At 40.9% G+C, this 19,710-nt stretch overlaps 4 protein-coding genes and 1 long non-coding RNA gene across 13 annotated transcripts in view; 2 read left to right on the top strand and 3 right to left on the bottom strand.

Moving 5' to 3' along the window:
* The window catches only part of ofd1 (OFD1 centriole and centriolar satellite protein), a 117,985-nt gene extending 115,180 nt beyond the window's left edge, over window positions 1–2,805 (bottom strand). For 3 of the 4 annotated variants that reach the window (XM_049727999.2, XM_049728000.2, XM_049727998.2), the window contains exons 1-13: window positions 2,501–2,805; window positions 2,222–2,410; window positions 1,991–2,059; window positions 1,898–1,919; window positions 1,664–1,771; window positions 1,462–1,598; window positions 1,213–1,386; window positions 1,021–1,127; window positions 830–949; window positions 656–729; window positions 489–580; window positions 229–418; window positions 30–160 (exon numbers count right to left, since the gene is read on the bottom strand). In XM_049727999.2, coding sequence (XP_049583956.1) covers window positions 30–160; window positions 229–418; window positions 489–580; window positions 656–729; window positions 830–949; window positions 1,021–1,127; window positions 1,213–1,386; window positions 1,462–1,598; window positions 1,664–1,771; window positions 1,898–1,919; window positions 1,991–2,059; window positions 2,222–2,410; window positions 2,501–2,593 — 1,506 coding nt within the window. In that variant the 5' untranslated portion in view covers window positions 2,594–2,805. Of the gene's footprint in view, window positions 1–29; window positions 161–228; window positions 419–488; window positions 581–655; window positions 730–829; window positions 950–1,020; window positions 1,128–1,212; window positions 1,387–1,461; window positions 1,599–1,663; window positions 1,772–1,897; window positions 1,920–1,990; window positions 2,060–2,221; window positions 2,411–2,500 lie in introns of those variants that run through there. The other variant, XM_049728001.1, reaches the window with a different exon arrangement.
* A 155-nt stretch (window positions 2,806–2,960) lies between these two features.
* On the top strand, window positions 2,961–4,154 carry trappc2 (trafficking protein particle complex subunit 2). Of its 2 annotated transcripts, none has more exons than XM_049728049.1 (5): window positions 2,961–3,073; window positions 3,199–3,369; window positions 3,447–3,595; window positions 3,690–3,771; window positions 3,842–4,154. In XM_049728049.1, the coding sequence occupies exons 2-5, from the start codon at window positions 3,277–3,279 to the stop codon at window positions 3,938–3,940; spliced, it is 423 nt and encodes a 140-aa protein (XP_049584006.1). In that variant the 5' UTR covers window positions 2,961–3,073; window positions 3,199–3,276; the 3' UTR covers window positions 3,941–4,154. The 2 variants fall into 2 exon arrangements, with proteins under 2 accessions (XP_049584006.1, XP_049584007.1); XM_049728050.1 differs by having other exon boundaries at window positions 2,974–3,073; window positions 3,204–3,369.
* A 671-nt stretch (window positions 4,155–4,825) lies between these two features.
* On the bottom strand, window positions 4,826–7,152 carry rab9a (RAB9A, member RAS oncogene family). Of its 3 annotated transcripts, none has more exons than XM_068651540.1 (3): window positions 7,026–7,152; window positions 6,528–6,648; window positions 4,826–6,097 (listed from the first exon to the last, which is right to left on the bottom strand). In XM_068651540.1, the coding sequence occupies exon 3, from the start codon at window positions 6,054–6,056 to the stop codon at window positions 5,448–5,450; it is 609 nt and encodes a 202-aa protein (XP_068507641.1). In that variant the 5' UTR covers window positions 6,057–6,097; window positions 6,528–6,648; window positions 7,026–7,152; the 3' UTR covers window positions 4,826–5,447. The 3 variants fall into 3 exon arrangements, with proteins under 3 accessions (XP_068507641.1, XP_049584005.1, XP_068507640.1); XM_049728048.2 differs by having other exon boundaries at window positions 4,826–6,075; XM_068651539.1 differs by having other exon boundaries at window positions 4,826–6,094; window positions 7,026–7,151.
* Window positions 7,153–7,360: 208 nt separating this feature from the next.
* On the bottom strand, window positions 7,361–14,368 carry egfl6 (EGF-like-domain, multiple 6). Of its 3 annotated transcripts, none has more exons than XM_049728027.2 (13): window positions 14,063–14,368; window positions 12,613–12,719; window positions 11,894–11,986; window positions 11,684–11,803; window positions 11,491–11,610; window positions 10,733–10,867; window positions 10,548–10,670; window positions 10,186–10,248; window positions 9,525–9,767; window positions 8,479–8,547; window positions 8,299–8,394; window positions 7,860–8,122; window positions 7,361–7,782 (listed from the first exon to the last, which is right to left on the bottom strand). In XM_049728027.2, exons 1-13 carry the CDS (start codon window positions 14,134–14,136, stop codon window positions 7,675–7,677), a joined length of 1,614 nt encoding a protein of 537 aa, XP_049583984.1. In that variant the 5' UTR covers window positions 14,137–14,368; the 3' UTR covers window positions 7,361–7,674. The 3 variants fall into 3 exon arrangements, with proteins under 3 accessions (XP_049583984.1, XP_049583983.1, XP_049583985.1); XM_049728026.2 differs by having other exon boundaries at window positions 8,479–8,550; window positions 14,063–14,367; XM_049728028.2 differs by lacking the exon at window positions 10,186–10,248 and having other exon boundaries at window positions 8,479–8,550; window positions 14,063–14,367.
* LOC137840502 (uncharacterized) overlaps window positions 7,668–19,710 on the top strand; it is a 36,013-nt gene continuing 23,970 nt past the window's right edge. Inside the window, exons 1-3 of the long non-coding RNA XR_011087185.1 lie at window positions 7,668–7,784; window positions 7,885–7,946; window positions 12,651–12,748. This is a non-coding gene — a long non-coding RNA (uncharacterized lncRNA). The remainder of the gene's footprint in view (window positions 7,785–7,884; window positions 7,947–12,650; window positions 12,749–19,710) is intronic.

The following is a 19,710-nucleotide window of genomic DNA, read 5'->3' as shown; positions in this document are numbered from 1 at the left end:
GCGCACTGTGAGGCGAGAAGGTGAGTCACCTCCAACTGGAGCTGTTTCTGCAGCCCGTGCTTCTGGTTGGCAAATTCCTCCTCATTCAGTTTGCGAGCGCTCTGTAGATTGCACAGCTCCACCTGCAAGGCCAGCTCCTCGTCGGAGGGCTTGCCCAAATCTGAAAGTGGGATGAACATCCGGCGCTCAACATAAACAAGAACACTATTGAAATATTCTGCCGCTCACCTGCGTGGAGATGCCGGTTCTCCTCCTGGGCTTCCTCCAGTTGTTTCTTCAGTAGCTTCACTTGCCCCTGCAAGTGTGCGTTGTCTTCTTTCAAACTGGGGAAGTCGTTCATACTCTCCAGCCTTTCTCTCAGCAGTTCGTTCTGCTGACGGAGCAGATGGGTTTGCTGCTGCGCAGTGTCGAGCTCCCCCTTGAGGACCAGAGATTTTTTTTCAACGGACGTCATGCGACTCATTCGGTAACTCTGACGTTTTTATCACCTGCAACCGTTTCATCTGCGAGCAAGCTTTATTGTACTCCTCTAATTTGGCTTTGATTGCAGCCGTATCTTGTTCAATGCGAATGCTTTCCTCTAAGAAAAAAAAAAAGAGACATTAAACATGAGCTTAATGTTGAAGAACAACATTGGGTTGGTTTCAAGATTCACCTTTGTTTCGCTTCTCACTGGTTGTTAGTTGCTCTGTTCTCTTATTGTAATCCTCCTTTAGCTCCATCTTATAACTAAGGTCACATGCACAATACAATGTCAAATGGAAAGTTCTGGAGTTGCAATAAGCACACTTGAAACAAGTGGGATGACCCAAAAGACAACTTCAGATACCTGGAAAGTTCATTCTTCAGTTTTTGGTCATACATGTCTTCCATGGTCTTCACTGCTAGTTCTCGTCTCCTCAGCAGCTCTTCGCCGGCCTTAACCTTATCTTGGTGTATTTGACAAGTCCTGCATTCAGAATTTTTGTCAATATCATCGTCAACAATACATCTATTTAATTTTATGATTTTAAAACCTACTCCTCGAAAGACTCCATTCGCAATTTCAGCTCATTTTCTCTGTTACGCAGCGTGTCGATTTCCTTCAGCACCATTTGCCTCTGCATGTACACATCTTTTTCCTCGATCTGAGACGATAAAAAGTGTCCGCGAAGGCATCGGTTAAAGTCAATCACACACAAAAAAAACCCCTCAGTGCTGCTTGTTATTCACCTCCTGTTGTTTTTGAAGGCGCTCAATGGCATGTTTCTCCCTGGTGCTCAACGCTTTCGTCTTCATCTCGTAGGTTCTCTCCAGTTCTTGTTTGAGCTTGTCAAACTCTTTCTGGAACTGCACTTTTTCCTCCATCTTGACTTTGGCGAGTTCAACCTCTTTAAAATGCTGCAACTAAAGAAAATACGGACAGCATTAAAGCCGCATTGAAATAAGATATTTGAGGCTTGAGGAATTTGTTTCTGTTACCTTTGTTGTCATTTCAGTCTGCAACTGGGATTCTAACTCTCTCTTATAGGAAGCCAGCTTAGACTGAAATGAAAACCACCTTTCGCCGCTGTAATTCACATTCTCATATTCCTTGTCGATCATTTTCATCTTCTCAACTGGAACGTAACGTAAGGGCACATCATGCATGTGTATTGAAAATTGAAAAATGAAATAATCATACCCAGAGACTGTTCATAACTTGCTGAACTTGTTGTCTGGGTGTCGGCATCGCGGCGAAGGCTCGTAGTCTGATGGTCAGTGATGTGAGACACAAGGTTGATTAAAAAGCCTGTTCGGAAAATAGGAAATGTGTCACAAACATAATTGACATTTACTGAAAGAAAATAATACATTTCCTTCAATATTGAAGATGAGTATGGAGGAAATATATTATTTTATGTACTATATAGCTCACCTGTATTATCGATGGTCTGAGACTGTAAGAAAAGAAGACACATTCAAACTGATGCGTAACATTTCAACAATTTCAGCTTTTGCTGTTTATTACCAAGGATTTGTAAAGTGGTGAGTCAGGGCTGATTTTAAGATGCCGAAGGAGATCTCCTTTCTTGAGCACCTAAAACAATTCAACAAAAAATATTATTATTATACAAAAAATAATAAGACTCCCTTTTGAGAATAATTGCCAATTTTTGGCTATGTGAAGCCCTTTGAGACTGTGATTTAGGGCTATACAAATAAACTTGACTTTTCCGGCTGTAAAGCACTTCAGTGTTACCTTCTCTTTGGACAGGCCACTCTCAGGGCAGAATACAGATAATGAGTACTCATAGCCTGAGCTGTGAAGATAGTCAGCCACCATGTTGTTGCAAGCTGAGACCAAAAGTGAATCTGATCGCAGTGATGGTCCTGCTCCACTTAACGGTGCTGGTTTTAATTCGTGGATGAGCTGGTTGCGCAACTGAGTCTTATACACACCGTAAAAATAAGAAAGAAGAATTAGGCAATTGAAAGGAAATCGTTTATTTGGCTACAGACTAAAATACTGATGACTTACCTTAAGTGTATCCAGCACTCCCTTATCCCTTAGCGTTTTATAAAGCCTCTTCCTCAGCTCGTCTGGGGATAAAGCGTCTTCCTTTGCTGACATTTTTTTGTATAATTTGAGGTTCTGAAATTCAAGGAATCAATAGAAGATCGACGACCTCTTGTAACTCTTAGCGCATTCCTAAATGATTTCAGCCAATGTCAACGATAATATGACATTGTGAGAAATAATTTCTAATTTGTTGTTGTTTTTGAGTGGTTTAGGTTGCGCTTGGAAACTCAAGCGCATTCTCATGACGCAGGAGGCGTGCCCTGAGATTTAAATCCACCAACGGACATCCTGCATTGTTCAACAGTTATGACACAGTAATACATTTGTTGCAAAATGATTTATGCAATCAACTACATATTTTGAGTTATAATTGTATGATTAGTGTTGTTTTCAACCACCATTAAAATAATTGATCAAAAAATATTACATAGGTATAATTTTTGCAAGCAGACCACGTGATGTAACGTGACGTCATCTACATGCGCCAGCCGTTGCTGCATACCGGAAGTTTCAAGAGCAGGTAAACAAACGGTGAGTTTTTAACTTTTATGATAATATCTTTCGATTTAACCTACACATACTATGTTGGTACTGCCTTTCGTATACGTATTTATTAACCAGCAATCGTTTGTATATGTCTGTCGTTAATGTGCTAGAAAAGACGCTAATCTTGGACGGTTTCATTGCTGTTTCACTTGGAGTGATTCTACTGCAAGGGACAAGCCGTCAAAATAATGTCTGGCAGTTTTTACTTTGTCATGGTTGGTCATCATGACAACCCGGTGTTTGAGATGGAGTTCTTACCATCAGGGAAACCTGACTGCAAGGTAAGGTGTTCCTAATAATATTAGTATATGTCGCCACGATGCGTGCAATTTCAGTGGGTTTATTTTTTTGACCATAGGATGACCACCGTCACTTAAACCAGTTTATTGCACACGCAGCCCTGGATTTGGTGGATGAAAACATGTGGCAGTCTAACAATATGTATTTAAAAACGGTAGACAAGTTCAACGAGTGGTTCGTGTCCGCCTTTGTCACTGCAGGACATATCCTTTACTATGTTGTTGTGTTTTTCCTCTCCACTGCATCCAGATTGTTCATTGATTGTGGTCTAATTTTCTTTAATTACTTTTGCCATACATATAAGATTCATCATGCTTCACGATGTGAGACAGGAAGATGGAATCAAGAACTTTTTTAATGATGTGTACGATTTATACATTAAGGTTAGTCGTCTGTTATCTAATGGCTCTCAATAGTTTGTGAGTTATTAATGTGGATTTTTCTGTATTTCAGTTTGCAATGAATCCATTCTATGAGACCAATGCACCTATCCGCTCTACAGCTTTTGAGAGGAAAGTACAGTTTCTTGGAAAGAAACATCTTCTTAATTAATGGTGTAAGTTTGCTTTCTGCGTTGTGTCTTGTGAATAGTCACATGGACTGTACACACGTTTCATCTATAAAGCATTTTTGTAATATTATGTACAGAGCTGCTCTGCATTAATTGTACTCATACAAATCGGGTGGAAGTTGGCCCGTATAATATCAAAAGCAGGAAGCAGCCTGTGTGTAAAGGAGTGCCATTAAAGGCGGAACACCGGTGTGACACCTGTAACTCATTTCTTCCACTTTGTTTTGTTGAAAGTAATCCTGTTGTCCTATAAACGGGAATCAAAAACCGGTTCTTTTGAAAACCAGTTCCCAGTTCAGTTTTAATTTGCTTCTTTATTATTATTATTGCCTGATGATAATTATTCTTAACTGAGAGGCCACTCTACCCTAAACTGATCTCCCAGTTTTAGAAACCTGAAGTTACCAGGGCAAACCAATGCCTAACTCACAAGTAAATGTTTAGTTTAAAAAAATCTAGAGTGCAGTCTTGTTGAAAGTTTCTTCAAAACTGGCAGTAGTTTGAAGAGTTAATTTTGTTAATTTTTAAAACAGAAAAGTCCAACTGTTTAATCTTTGCTATCAGCCCAAAGTGGAGAGCCCTGTGCCTGTCACTGATGAGTCCATCAATAGTCATTCTTATCTTGTGAGTCGATAAAACCTTTGAAGAAAATCTGCCTTTAGATATTTCCAACCCCCATCATCACAGTGCTACTTAAGTCAAGCCTTTCATATCTTGGTCATGCCTCAAGGACTAAGTTGAATATGAAAACCGTGGAGGGGAATAAATTCTTGGTAGCTTTGCTTCCTCTCAAATGTTTGAAATTTGTAGAATAACATCACCTTTAAATTCAATCCACATATTTCTGGAATTCAAGAGTCAAAGAATTCAGTTCATCCCAGATGCTTTATTTGTTGGTTGGCATATGAATAATGAACAACAAATGCAAGTATTATCATTTTATTTCAGTTTTGAAAAAAAGCAAAAAAAAAAAGACCTTCAACTGTAAAGTATAAAAAAAAAATCAACAGACTCAATGTCCCCCAAACCAAAAATCAAAGGTGCTCTTCAGCAATAGCCACAATTGCATCACTACTTTCCTCTTAATTAATTTAGTGAATAAAAAAATGCAAGTTTCCACTTTTAATGCTTATTAGGGAGCATTTGTACTCTGAGAACTTAGTAATAATCAATTTACAAGGCAAAAACGTGCAAATGTGTCAAAAATCAATTGATTTGTTAGTAAGATATGTGAGGAATAAGAAATCTAAATCTAAATATTAACACGATCTTCACATAATTGCACTCGTCTACAGATCGGCATGTTTTTAGGTACCCACACAAAGCTAATATGAAATGCAGTTAATTCATTCTTAAAACGTGATCTTTGAACTCAGTGCTTTCGTATTTATATGTAGTAAGACACACTTAGTGCTTCCCCTTTTCAACTGACCTCATCTGTAAGCAAATCCTGATTATTTACGAAGGTTGCGGTGAGCAACTTAGATGTTATGAGCAGCAGGTGGCGGCAGAACGAGGCTTTCTGTGGAGCTTGATCGTGTCCGTTGGGATGAGGTGCTCCGCTCGCTCGTCCATCGCCAAAACCCTACGCACCGCCTCCTCGAAGGCCACCGCTACATTCGTGGCATCCTTGGCGCTGGTCTCATAATAGGGGTGGTCACCATTCTCCTGGCACCACCGCCGGGCCTCCTCGGTGGACACTTGTCTCTCGCTCACGTCCAGTTTGTTGCCCAGCACCACGAAAGGGAACTTCTCCGGCTCCTTGACGTCAGCGTAGTAGATGAACTCTTTCTTCCAGTTGCCCAGATTGAGGAAGCTCTGGTTGTCATCGACGCTGAAGGTGAGCAAGCAGCAGTCGGAGCCTCTGTAAAAAGGAGTCCTCAGGCTACGAAAGCGCTCCTGGCCGGCGGTGTCCCAGATCTGCAAGGTGACCTGGTGGCCATCCACCTCCAGGTCCTTGTTGAGGAACTCTACGCCGATGGTGTGGAAAAGGTGCGCGTCAAACTTGTTGGTGACGTAGCGGTTCATGATGGAGCTCTTTCCCACGCCGCCGTCGCCCAGGAGGATAACTTTCAGGAGAGACGTTTTGGTTGACATGGCTGCTCGTAGCAAATCACTGCGATGAAAGGGATGACCTGCTTAGAAGATGCAACATAATCACTGCTTTAATGAACAAACAATGCTATAGTATTTCTCCAGGCAAACTACATTCTGGTCTGGTCGCCAGTCGATCACATCAAACACATGAAGACAGACACCCATGCTGTCTACACCTAAGTTGGGTGAGTAATAGTACACAATTAGTGACTCACGTACAAAAAAACAACATGAAAATGCACACACAAATGGATACCACACCTTTCCAATGCTAAACCTGCCATTTATGAGCAGTGTTTTATAAACTACGTTGCTGGAAACTAGATTGTTATTGAGATACACGAGGGTCTGGTTCTTTCTGTGGCTGAGTAAATCCAATGTCATTGGCTACTAAATACACAAAATAATTTTGATACAAGCAAACGAATCTTAAATACAATCACGAGATGTGACAGCCAGTTGCAGACTCACCACTGATTGATTTAAGCTTCCTCCACTGGTCCAGATCATGTGGTGCAGACCCTGCTACTCAGTCACATGCTCGTTTGTTCAGTCTCGGTATGGACGGCCATGTAAGCTCCACTTGCACTGCCTGCAAAACAGCGGTTGGCAGGAGACAGCGACTTCAGCTGGGCAGCTCGCAATGGACCTTTTAAAAACCTGCTAGGTAGAAATGCTCCCAACATGTAATTGCCTCATACATTGCCATAGCTGTGACGTGATGTGTAATGTCGTGCGTACGTCGTATGTCGATGACATACTGCGGTAGAGGAGAATAATCCACAAGCTATTTGACAAATAATAAACAATAAATAATACCGAAAGACATCCGCACAGCTGGGGTTAAGAAGACAGACAAGTTTAGTTCATTGCAAAAACGCTACATTGCAGTTCGATCTATTTAGCTTCCGCGCCCGTTTGAACGTGAAAAGAAAGAAACGTGCAATGTATGCGTGTATTTGATCTTGCCTTTTTTTTTTCGTGGCCCGAGATAATCAACGTCAGGTCGTTTCCTGGTCACTCCGAAGGCTCGATGCTACCGCCGCTAGCCTATTGGGATGCTAACGATAGCGATCCCGCAAGCAATGGACAGCCCCGGTCACGTGACGGAATAAACCAATCAGCGAGCTCGGCTGATTAACACGCGAAAATAAAAAAAAAAACTCATTTGGACGTAGATCATGTGCAAAACTACCTTTACCTGACTGGAGTGCAAAGTTAAATAATTTAAACAGTTGTTTGCAAAGTTGCATAATTTAAACAGTTGTTTGTATTCACGGTGCAGCCACAATAAGAGACAGAGATAGAAAACAAGAAATTTAATGTAAAACTACAGAGAAATGTGAAAGCAGAATTTACAGCAGTAATGCACAATTTTTTTTAATCATAGAAACTAGCCTGTCTTCAAAAATCGATTTGTAACATCGCGTTTCAAATGATATTTTTTTTCATTTAAAGCAATTTATTATACATAATGACTGAACATGACCAAGTGTTGGCCTTTCAATGTTTTGCGATGTTTATAAAAATCAGGCCATGACATTTCAGCTAATATGCAATCACTGATTCTAAGAACGGTTTTGAAACATTGTTGATATGACTTTGACACAGGTGATTCCTAAAAGATCTGAGATTCATCTTCTTGACACGGCCCTGAGGTCAAGACTACATTGTCCAGCCCGATCTCCCCTCCAACGCCTCTTCCGCGCTGAGCTTCAAAGATGATCTGTAAGACATTCATTAATGACATCAGTAGTGTTACCTTCTGTCCATATTATTACGCAACATCGCCAAATGACTCACTGATTGTGGCGCTTCTTCTTTCCAGGCCACAGTGAGGAGCTCCATCTGCCAATCCTGATTCCTGCTGCGGCTCTGCTCCCAAACCGGGTAAGCGTTGTTATCCAACAGCACTTTGAGCGTCCCTACGTTGTGACCCACGACACGGTAGCTGAATGTTAGGCAGAAACTGCCTTGCGTGGTGCGATCACTGAGCAGCAACTTGAGCTTGGCCACGTTCTCCTGCTTGCCTAGCAGACCGCTCATCGACATGTAGTACTCAGCACCTGAAGAAAATTTGTGATTGTGATTTACTAATGAACAAAATTGCCATAGTTGCCATTTTTAATTTTTTTCACATAAACTGTATTAACCAGCACCAATTATATGATGTAATATGTTAAAACTCCCTTCCATCTAATAGACTAGTAATCTCCATCTACTATTTTTGAAAATTCATTACCTCTGCCATGGTATGCTACGCTCCAGTCCATGTCATCAGTCTTGTCTTGGACCCACTCACATGCTCCCTGGTCAAAATTGCAGTCCATGATAAACTCTAGTATAAAGAAAGAAAAGCTTGATTATGATCCCACTTATCAGATAAAAACTCATTATGCAGTCGTATTGTCATTTCTCATACCTTCCTGAAGTGGCGCTGTTTCAAACGGTTTCACCTCTTTGACTGGACCAAAAACGGATTCAAAGTCCTCTGCTGCGACATCAAGAGATAAATAACAACTGTGTATTGTGGTCTACATACAAAATGGATTAACATTTTTTTTTAATGTGACTTGAACATTTCCAAAAGCCATACATTGAATTTCGACCAGCAAGTTTGGACTTGCCCTGCTGTCATCATGTCTTGAGTAGGAAGGAACTCTGACTTTTGGATACAGCCCCCCAAGCGTTTAAGAGCAGGCGGCTTTCGACATTCAGTCAAGTGACAGCTGGACTTATTGAACCCGAACACCCTTAAGTGGTCTAGTGTAGTGAAAGATCTCCAGTGCTGATGACAGACTTTCCTGCAAGGAGTCAGTCTGTTTGCACAACAGCTGTTTTGGGGAAATCGTAATAAAAGGCTTCTTAACCTTCTCCACGGGTATGGGAAGTTGATCCAGGATGTCTTGTGTTGTATCTCTCAGGTCTTACTTGCCAAGAGTAAAAAAAAAAAAAAATCTCCGGTAGGTGATGGATGCCTTGAGGCCCGTCTCTCGCTAGGTAACGTCTTTCACAGACCCTGACGTTTCCCCAAAGATGACAGGTGAAATGCGACCTAAATACATCCGTCCCAACTTTCTTGAACCTATACTTGTTCAAAGACCTTAGGCCCAGCATTTATAATTTTAGTAATCTGAATGATTAGGGGTGTACCATTTAAGGCACATTTCGATTCGATTCGATTCGATTCAGGGCAGTATGACTCAAATATTTAACGATTATCACAATATTGTGGTGTTAGCTTGAATTTCTGAACGCACTTTTTAAATTCCCTTTAGCTTGTTGCTTTAGGTGCCACCTCAAGCTAAACAACTTTCGCATTTAATAATCATGCACCCCAATGGTATCGTAGCCCATGTGATCTCATGAAATCACAAGAAATGCAACAATGATGGCCCATGTGACAAAATATGAGCAGAAAACAAGCAGACATCCAGTTAGTATTTACACAGAACTGAAGCCACTTACTAAAAACATCTCCTCTCGGATTGAGCTGGTTGTCTTCCTCTTCTTCTTCCTCTTCTTCAGAAATCTTGTCCACTGGTGTCCCCACAGTTGATTCACCAGTGTGTAGCTCTCCATCATAGTCAAAAGGCTGCGGGTGGATTTTCTCAGGTGGGGTCACAACTGGTTCAGGGATGATGTTTTTGATGTCCTCGTTCTCAAGTTTACCTCCCAGAGTTCCGGTTCGTTCTTCGTAGTCTGGTATAGCTATAGGCAAGAGGAACTAAATTAGCCATGTGGGATTTCAAACATGTGGGAGGGCTTTCAGTATTTCACCAGATGGTATGCATCGGACGGAATACCTTGCGCACTACAAATGACAACAAAAAGTCAAGACTGCATACGTTAACAATCACTAACATGCAGTTCAAACTTCAGATTATGAAATAAATGATCATTCATTACCTGGTTACGAAAGAGTTCAATCACGGCAATATTTGTACAAATGCCATGCAGCAGTTTACAAGCCTGATGCCAAACAGGACCTGCTGTGAGATAACCACGAGCAAAGTCAAGATGACTTCTCGGAAGGAGTTGCGGAAAAGCAGGCGATTAATTCATTAATGGAGTTGCCGGGCAGGGAGGTTGCAATGAAAGCAGCGTCTCGGATTCCGCACAGTCTCACCATTGAGGACATGATCTGCGCTGCCTCTCTTTCCATTCCATGACCTCTGATAAAACGGCTTGACTATAAAAAAATGAAAGCACCTTCATTCACGGCAAACAATCTCTGGCTTTCTTCGTCTACCATCTGTAAAACTTTACTGGCTCTGAAGTGCAGGAAATCAGACTGGAACAGAACGCTGATGTATTAATACTCAAACTAAAAATATGCAGCCGTAAAAATGCCTGTCGGTTCTGCGGAGTGTCAGGGAAAGAAAAGCATCTGTTGTTGGACACCGGGTGAAGATTTAGGACATCTCAAATGGAACCTCCGAGACGAGTCGGTTTGTAATTCGGTATCGTGTATCGTATCCGGGATCTCACCGGAGCATTCGAAGCCATTGCCTCGGAAGCCTGACTTGCACCGGCACTTGTACGATCCTTGAGTGTTCAGACAGACAGCTTGATGGCTGCACTTGTTGGTGCTGGATGCACACTCATCCAGATCTGGAAATCACAAGATTTGTTTCCTGATCTTTTTTCTGAATATTATCTTTGATTTACCTTACCGACACAATCGTATTTGCCGTCGACATATTTCAAATCGAATCCATCCCGGCACTTGCAGAAGTAGCTGCCGAATGTGTTCACGCATTGCCTGTTATATGGACAAAGGTTGCTTCCGGTTGCGCATTCATCGATATCTAAAGGGAAATCAAACACAAAATGGAGAATCACTCGACCAATCAGAAGATTTACATCCCCAGAGTATCAACTGGTTAAAAGTTGTTTCCTTCTATTGATGTTCATGTGGATGCACTGTTGAGATAGCTATTTTGCCTTCAGGTGAAGCTCTATTTCTATTTTATGAGTGCGTCAAGAGTTTATGCCTTATAAATGTCAGGAATGGTAACTTGGCTGAAATGAAAACATGTACAACATTTTTTTTCCCCAGTTTTTGTTGGCTCTAAGTAGGCTCTGAAATGTCTCCAACTCCTTTATCTGTTTTAGTAGTGCCCAAGCCAAGTTGGCTCTGTTTTAACTCAGAAAGCGAAGTGGAACTACAAACCTTAATTGCCTCCCTCTGATTTACCAGCCAAGCCTGCAATAGCCACAAATTAGAAATTTTATAGAGTTGTCCCCTACGCATAAAACTCCCCAATACATTGGAATCAAGCCAAAGCCAATTCCTCCCCCCCCCTTTGTATCCGAGTTTCCTCTTCTTGTCTTACATCCTACTTTGATCTGTCTTTGATTGCACCATATGTTAGAATTTTTTTTTTTTAACAACAGTTTCTTTGCAAGTGTTTTTTTTTTCTCTCCTCACCTACGCAAGTCCTCTCATCTGGTGCCAATCGCAGTCCCACCGAGGGGCAGAGGCAGCGAATCTCCCCATCAACTTCCTCACAGCCATACTGACAATGAGCGAGTGAGCAGGTCCTGGAATCTAACATGCACAGTCAGCAAAAAGAAAAATCATAAAAATCTAACACGATGTGCAAAGACCTGGTGGGACTCACTTCCGCAAGATCCATCGGGCAATAAAGTGTACCCGTTGAGGCAGTAACACTTGTAACTGCCGTGGGTGTTCATGCAACGATGTTCACACGGGCGAGGGATCAAGCCACATTCGTTTAAATCTTCAAAGGAGAAAGAAATCATATTTTTCATGTCTCCAACTGGAAGCAGTGCTTTAAAATCCAATCTTTTGAGGCAGAATGCATATTCACCCTGATTGCATGTTTTTCCCGTGTATCCCGGGTAGCACTTGCATTTGTTGGGCCCGACGCAATCGCCATGCTTGCAGCCCGGCTCGCACTGGGCTGGAAAAACGTTTAGCGAGAAGAAACAGACAAATATTAATCGTTGGAAGGTGAGGAAAAGATGGATTATTGTCAAACCACAAATATTAGGCTTCCAGTGTGGTTTAAGAAACTCCACTTCACATTTTTTTTAGGACCACAATGGACTTTTAGGAGCATGGAATATTCTTAATACAGACTACAGAGGCTCGCCAGGCGGAATTTTGCAGGACTTTTGTGTAATCACACAATGACGAGGCTTCCCATGGTTAGATAATTAGCTGCTTGACAATGTCAGTGCTAGCATCTGGAGCGCGTATAAAATACTTGAAAACAGATGGCTCCACTTCCCCTATTCTGTTTCGGTGCCATTCAGCTCAAACAGTGATGCCTTTTACAGGTTGTCCCCAAAAAGGATTTTGGTGGTTTGATGTGGTTGAGGTTTAGTTCTTCCACACCAAATTCCAAATCCCTTTTGAGACCTTCCTTGTTCACTGAGGCACGGTGTTCATAAAATAGTCTTTACCCAGACAGTCCCACAAAGTTGAAAGCATCCAATTGTTCAAAATTTATAGATAAATCACAGAATTTGATTCTTAGACCAATCCCTGATTATGATTAGAAGGGTCTGACTTGACCTTTCTTACCCTCACACTGGCCTCTGCGATTTTTCTTCCATCCATAGCAACACTCCAGCCTCCTGCCGTAGCGACACACACCTGGTTGGCTTCCAGTGGAAACTTGTCTCAGCTGCCTTTATGGAGGAGCAAAGAGAGGTTCAAGGTAAGATGTGTAATCTTATTGTCAAAAACAGAATTTATGGACACTTTGCTTTTGCTGCTCAGATGTTCTTTTGACATTGAAACACGTGTAGCTTGGTAGTCCATGTAAGCATGTCCAACACATCCACAGTCAAACTAAGTTGCCATTTTTGAGGTTAATTATAGCAGTGGTGTGAAAACACAATCAAACCAAAGCATCTGCCTACATGTTCCCTTCGGTGATAAAAGTAGGATTCCCCATGGAGCAACAATCAGTTGGCAGGATGTCGGTCATAGAAGGTGTAAATCACCCTAATCAGACTCTTCCTGCTTCCTGCACCTTGACGCTTTATGCAACATCTCATTACCCTCGGCTAAGCACAAAGCGTACGGTTGTGGTTCGTATGTTCGGTCGGACATGACGGGCAAAACTAGATTTGGGGTTTTCCTTAAATCTCATTTTATTCAGCAAAAGTATCGGTACTTGGTATCGGTACCGGTGATAACGCAATAGTTGAATTCTTGTACTGGTATTGGTCTGGAAAAAAAAAAAAGAGTGGCGTTGAACATCTCTAGAGTTCTTTTTATTTATTTTTTAATTTTTTTTAATTTAGAGCCACTTACTGGTTCTTTGTCCAGTCACATTTTCCCAGGGACTTATCCTAGCAACAGTTAAGCACCGACCCTGCATTATTGCAAAACTTCAGACGGTATTTCGGATACAAAATGTCCTGGCCATCCTTTTATCCTCCATGATCTGAGAAGTTGGCACCTATATTTCAAACAAATAGACAAACAAACCCGAATAAAGTGCGCCACGGATTTTATGATCTTGGCGGAAGTGTACTCTGTTTTTTTCAGCCGGCATCTTCCTCCACTCCTGTGCATGTCAGGCATCACATTTAAAATAACGAGAGATTGCGTTACACTTGTATATTTATACCCCGTAGTAAATGAAGTCCTTTTACACAGAGATTAAACATCTCAGGAATGCATAGTAGGATGAGTCGCTGGGAAGTTTTGACACCAAATAGACTCAGTTTGGCGGTGGCAAAGTGGTCTCGGCTCCGGTGGGACTTGAGGAATCCGAGACAGGAGTTAAATTAACCAAAATAGCCCAAGGGAGAGTGACAGGTGCCCTTTAACTTCCTTTGCCCCATTTAACCAACTGTTGGAGTGCAAACATTCAATTATAATTTAAAAAATGTCAAACGGGTGTAAAGATTTAAAACATAGGCTGGGTTTCTAATTTGGCCCAACGTGGTATTGTTTAATCAAATATATGCTGTTAAAAAAAACATTTAACTCACAAATGCTCAAAATGCTTACAACTCACCTTTGTGCTTCTGCATCTCGAGATGAGATGTGGAGCAGGAGCAAAAGTGCACTGACGACAGTGATTGGAGTCATCGCTGGGAGTTCTCGGACTGGCTTTTGTGTTGCGGTTCTCTCTATAGCTCCTGTGCAAGAGCAGATCTCACGCTTTTCTATTTGCACAATCTACGCTGTGTTGCATTTACGTCCACAACAAAGGCACCTCCAGGGAAGAAAGAAAAAAGTCTTTCTCTTCAAAGCTCAGTGTCCCATTATTTGTTCTTTCCTCTCTGGAAATATAGAAGTGAGGAGCGCTAGGGTGGTTGTGAAGTAGGGGTGGGTGGGTAAGTGGGGTGGGGATTATGTCTGCTCACTGAAACCCAATACACATACCACATGGAATTCCTACTGCAGGTCTGCAAAGAGAATGAAAACAACTCAAATTGATCCAGTTTTTGTCTTACCTGGGAGAACTTTAACATGCATTAGCCTGACCTGTATAGGCGTCACGTGATAATCAATTAATTGTCACCCCCCCACCTCACATTTAGACCTCCCATAAATTATAAGCTCTCATACGTCAACATCTGCTCCCCTCAAACCTCAATGATGAATGGCTTTATGATTTAATGGTAATTTGGTAACCATGCAGCTTCAGTGATCATAGTTGTTATAAACCACATAATCATGTAAACTAGGGCACGGAAATTGATTCAGAGCCATCAACATCTGTTAGACTTGCATTGAAGCCCTGGTAAAAAAAAGAACAAAAAAAGTCGTACGTCTCCATGGGCTTCTGTCAGCCTGGACCATAAATTGACCACAAGAGGGCGCTCCAAACCGGGATTGGTGATTACTAAAGCATTAAAAGACATCTGGACCCCTAATTTCATGTTGCCAAAGTTCACTTCGAGTATAGCTTGGTGTGGTACATCTGTCAAAACCATCAAAAACGTACTATCTCTGATATTTCACTTAGTTTTAATGGGGAACATTAAAATGGGATTTGATAGTTTGACAATATGCACCATGTGTTCATTTTAATGCAGTTCTTTCTTCAGTATAGTTTCAAATGTGACCATTTTGGAAACTTAGCTGATGAAGCAAAAAGGTTCCCATTTATGCGTATCCAACCTGTTTGCTTATTATAGTGTTGCTTTGAGTACGTTTATTGCACAGTTAACTGTTAACCAGTAGGGGGAGCCCTGCCCCAATATGCAAGAAAGCATCCTGTCGTTGGCTAAACAAAAGGTTGCAGCTCTTTGTGGCAATCGTTGGCAAATATGAAATTGAATGAGTTGACTGTGGCTTAATTGATCTGTTAAAGCTTTTGTACTGATTGTGCTGTGCAGAAACGTTTCTTTGTAAATATTGTACAAGGCTGTGATAATCAGTTGATATGCAGTGGTGATATATTTCATCATTCATACAGTTGTATTTTTTGACAGAAAGCTTGACACATTCAGAACAGTTCTTTGTAACTGTCCAGTGAAAAACAGCTCTTTCCCATAATAACAACAAAAAAGCGGTGATACTTTTTCAATAGACGCCATCGATTTGCTTCAGATAATTTGCTTTATTGCAAACATAGGCGGCCGTTGATTGTGTTGTTTTCCGTCACTATTTCAAAAGTGTTCATTAGGAATAACCTCTAATGCATCTGCTATATAATGCAACTCTGTGGATTTAAAAATGCATTCTGCAAATAATTATGTAGGCCTTGTTAACCCAAACATTGCATCGTGGGCACTCCGCAAGAACTCATTCCGACAAACGCAGTAAGTTAAATAGATGCCAAGCTTTCAAACAATAAGTTCTAATTTGATAACGCAGTGAAAGGCGATATCGGACTCCCCATTCCTCAGTCATCGTGGAGACACGCTCATCCACTCAGAGTCATCAGGAGCAAAGCTTTTACTACTATAAAAGGAGACGCATGGCAGTTGATGGGTGACTTTGTAATACCCATTCGTAACCACATCCTGCCCTCAGCGGGCGATGGCACGCACAGTCTGCAAGACGGACTGAAATAAGTATATGCTAATAAAATACACTTTGAGCTTATGTACTTTCAGCTTAATGGAAGCTGAAGGCATACAGTAGTTTTTATTTCTAAGTGGGAAAAGTTACATTTTGATTCATTTGTTAGTTTGTTAGTTGGCTATTTGGAAACATTACAATTAAAGTTATTTCCAATTGCAAAGTCCACCAAATGGGGTAGTGACCTACCAGAGCCAGCAAATGGTGAAAAGGACATTCTACGTGTTACATTTTGTTTAATATAAGGGGCAGGTTTAGAATTGTTCCAGCCGAAAAGAGGTATTCGCTCTACGTGCCTTTCTTGTTCACATGAAGAAGTCTGTTGCGCAATAGTGAATTCGACTCTACTATGATTGATGTATCCAAAGGACTGTCAAATGATGAGGGATCAAATTGGATGAATCTGTAAAAATTCCTTTCTGGGTTTGAATCTTGTGGAATTCCTTTGTGAAGATTGCATGTTCTTCTTGTGCGTGTGTGGGTTTTCATTTTGTGTGTGTTGGGGGGGGGGGGGGATTCATGAAGAAGCCAGACAGACGCCCTGTTATTTTTTTTATTTTTTTCATGGGATTTCCTGGTTCAAAACATGATTGTGGTTTATTATTTCTGTCTCAGACAATGCTAAGTGGTAACATGACTTCACTTTTTTTTTTTTTTATAACTTGTTATAGTGATGTTGGTGTCAAGCGTAATGCTGACCTATCACCTCGCTACAGAACAGCATGAACCGTTCACTTCCCTTTTTGTGCTTCCTGCCGCATCACGCACGGCACATTGGAATTTCAAAATCCGAATGCCCCGACGGTCGACCAAAAATATGCCTCACAAGTTGCACAGAAATAATAATTTTCATGAGACTTAGTTGAGTTTATTTCAGCAATAGAAAACAATTCACTCTTGCATGTGCATCTAGAGCAAAATACTTGTCGACTGGGATTGTCTCGGAAGCAGCATTTAACCCGTTCACGTAATGTTGGAAACAATGTGGCTACATTGTTTGCTTTTAACTTTGTGCCCATCAACTTAAGCCTCCTGAAAATGAAAAGAAAAACTTCATTTCCTGTTTCTAGCTGGGGCTGAGTTTGTTGTTATTGCTAAACTAGGTAGTATTATCTTTTTAAAGTTCAAATTTTTAATAAAGATCTTATAATGGACCACCATTCCATTCCGGTGCACTAATGCAATTAATTTTGCAGTGTATTTATCGTTACATAGAGGGCCATGCAGATGGTAGTCACAGTCAAGAAACTTTGAACCCAACTATACTGTGACGCTTGCTTAGCACCACCCCCTACGCGTGCACGCAAGAAAAAAAAAACAACGAAATATTTCTTCAAGTATTTGCCATGCACTGCGCCCTTCTCGTTAAGACATGTAGAATGCAGACATTCTTCACTAGATCTGCTTGCACACGTCAGAAAAAAAAAATCTTGCCTTAACTGAGATTAATTGAGAAATAGGTGCGCATTATGACATCATTTGCAAAATAAAAATCCCTTTAACTGAAATTCAAGCTCATCGCCACCACTCTTAATTCACCAGCTGTACTTGACGTTTAAAAGTCACTTCCTGTGTCACAACATAGCTGTGTGCAACAGGGTGAATGACTGAGATGTCTCGATTTCCAAAACAAGCTTGCACCAGGGTTGTACTTATAAAAAGGTGAAAGACATAGAAACAAAAAAAAAATCTTCAGTTTGATCATATGTGATATTTTGTAGCTGAGACGGAAACAGATTAATTATATTTCTATTCATTTTAATGGAAACAAATGACTTGGTTCTTATACATTATGATTCACAAACAGATTTTCAGAACGAAGTTCATGATTTCCGGTTCTATTACTATATTTGTACATCATAACTAGAATGTTATCATTCCTACTTTTCATAAATCGCTTCAAGACTGGTTTCAGGTACAATAAAATCAGTGAGGTCACACACGTCCACCAAGCAACCTATCACCATTTTCTACAAAAGCCTTTCTTCCCTTAGGAGGAATCACATGATTAAATCACTCTTGCAATCTTTGTCTTTCGCCTTTTGCACACACTCAGCTCACTTCCTCTTGTCTTTCTGGCGCGTTCAGTGCCATTGTTTCATGCTCAAGCTTGAGTTTGCTGGAGTCTGACTTTGCACAGTGCATACTAGATGTGCATGGAGACATTAGTGGGGGGTTTGCTTGCCACATTCACAGCTGGAGAGCTACTCTGCACACCAGGCTGATGCCTCTCTCTCCCTCTTTGTGCTGAGAGGTTGCATGCACATGTCACTTTGAATCACACTACACTACATTGCCGCCAGGACACATCTGCCTAATTCATACTCGGATTGCAAAAAAAAAAAAAAAACCTGCAGGAGCAAGTCAAAGAAGCTGCGCTTGTTAGCCTCTCACCAGCTATGTGTTGCAAAATAATTTATTCTCATAGTTTCGGGGGTTTGAATCTTGGTGCTTTGCATGTTCTTTCTGTGCCGCTTTTTTTCAGCTTCCTCCCACATTCCAACAATATTCATGTTAGGTTAACTGTTGACGTGAGTGTGAATGATTATTTTTCCTATTCTGAACGTGACCAGTGATTGGCTGGCAAGCATCCAGGATTTACCCCTCACCCAAAGTCTTCTGAATACGTTTACCCACACGAAATTAAAATTAAAGAAATGATACATTGAAGTATTGAGTAAATAAAATGTGTCACATTTGACAACTAAGGCAAAAAAGTTTATGGTGGAATTATTCTGGGCCCCTTGTCAAACGACGCTAGCAGCGAGTCTGCCAGAGGCTAAATAGCCATAAAGCCAGGGAAAAAATAAAACACATGTGTAGACGCTTACGAGACTGATCCCTGCAAATGGGGTCTGCGGAGCTCTCATGTGATGCAGGGTTAGGTTGTTAAAATGATTTTAGTGTATCATTTACCAGTGTATCATTTCCTAAATAATGTGTGGCCCTGATGATTACATTCCGCTTCGGTTTGTTCCTCTTTTACCATATTCGCTTTCTGGTTTTTTTTTCTACTCTCTTTGAACTTCCTTTTTTTTGTACCACCAAGCTTCACCTAATAGCTGCTTGTCAAAAATGCTTCACTTATGCTTCTCAAAAAGAATTGTCATTGTATTCTGAAGATATGCTAGCTAGAGTGGCATCCACAGGAAGCCGTCTAACTTGTTTGTTTTCCGCCTTTGGTCACATGATGTGATGCATATAGCGGGTATCATCTTCATTGTTTTAGTTCTAATCCTTTGTTGTGTAGTGTAGAGTGTTAGATTTTAAAAAGTGACTCTGTATGTCTGCAGCTTTTTTTTTGGGGGGGGGGGGAATATATTATTATTTATTCATTATTTTATTCATCTATGTATACAATTTTAGTTGGGAGCCTGACAAAATTTGATAAAAAGAATATTCAAGTGCTTGCTTGGCGGTTCATGGGAACAAGAATGATTTTGGCAATGTTGTCATGTGGAATTTGCAAAGAATGTGGCATCATTTGGGGGGCGTGGTTTAGCCAGAGGCATAAAGATCCAGTGTGTTCGCTTGACAGCACAGGTTATCATGTAGTATGTAAAGAATTTGTACATTTTTTTAGATTTTTTTTTTTCGAAATCGTGAGATATTTTCTGCAAATAAATGGAA

This window comes from Syngnathus scovelli, chromosome 8 (assembly GCF_024217435.2).
Source record: "Syngnathus scovelli strain Florida chromosome 8, RoL_Ssco_1.2, whole genome shotgun sequence".
In the NCBI taxonomy this organism is placed as follows: Eukaryota; Metazoa; Chordata; class Actinopteri; order Syngnathiformes; family Syngnathidae; genus Syngnathus; species Syngnathus scovelli.
Note: the sequence above shows the minus strand (reverse complement) of the source record. Positions and strands in the feature narration are given on the sequence as shown.

Coding starts and splice junctions, on each gene's coding strand:
- trappc2 (XM_049728049.1), top strand. CDS start 3,277: ATGTCTGGCAGTTTTTACTTTGTCATGGTTGGTCATCATGACAACCCG. Junction 3,596..3,689: donor TTTGTCACTGCAGGACATAT/CCTTTACTATGT, acceptor TGCCATACATAT/AAGATTCATCATGCTTCACG. Junction 3,772..3,841: donor TGTACGATTTATACATTAAG/GTTAGTCGTCTG, acceptor TCTGTATTTCAG/TTTGCAATGAATCCATTCTA.
- rab9a (XM_068651540.1), bottom strand. CDS start 6,056: ATGTCAACCAAAACGTCTCTCCTGAAAGTTATCCTCCTGGGCGACGGC.
- egfl6 (XM_049728026.2), bottom strand. CDS start 14,136: ATGACTCCAATCACTGTCGTCAGTGCACTTTTGCTCCTGCTCCACATC. Junction 11,611..11,683: donor GCCCGATGGATCTTGCGGAA/GTGAGTCCCACC, acceptor TGTGCATGTTAG/ATTCCAGGACCTGCTCACTC. Junction 10,671..10,732: donor CGGCAAATACGATTGTGTCG/GTAAGGTAAATC, acceptor TGTGATTTCCAG/ATCTGGATGAGTGTGCATCC.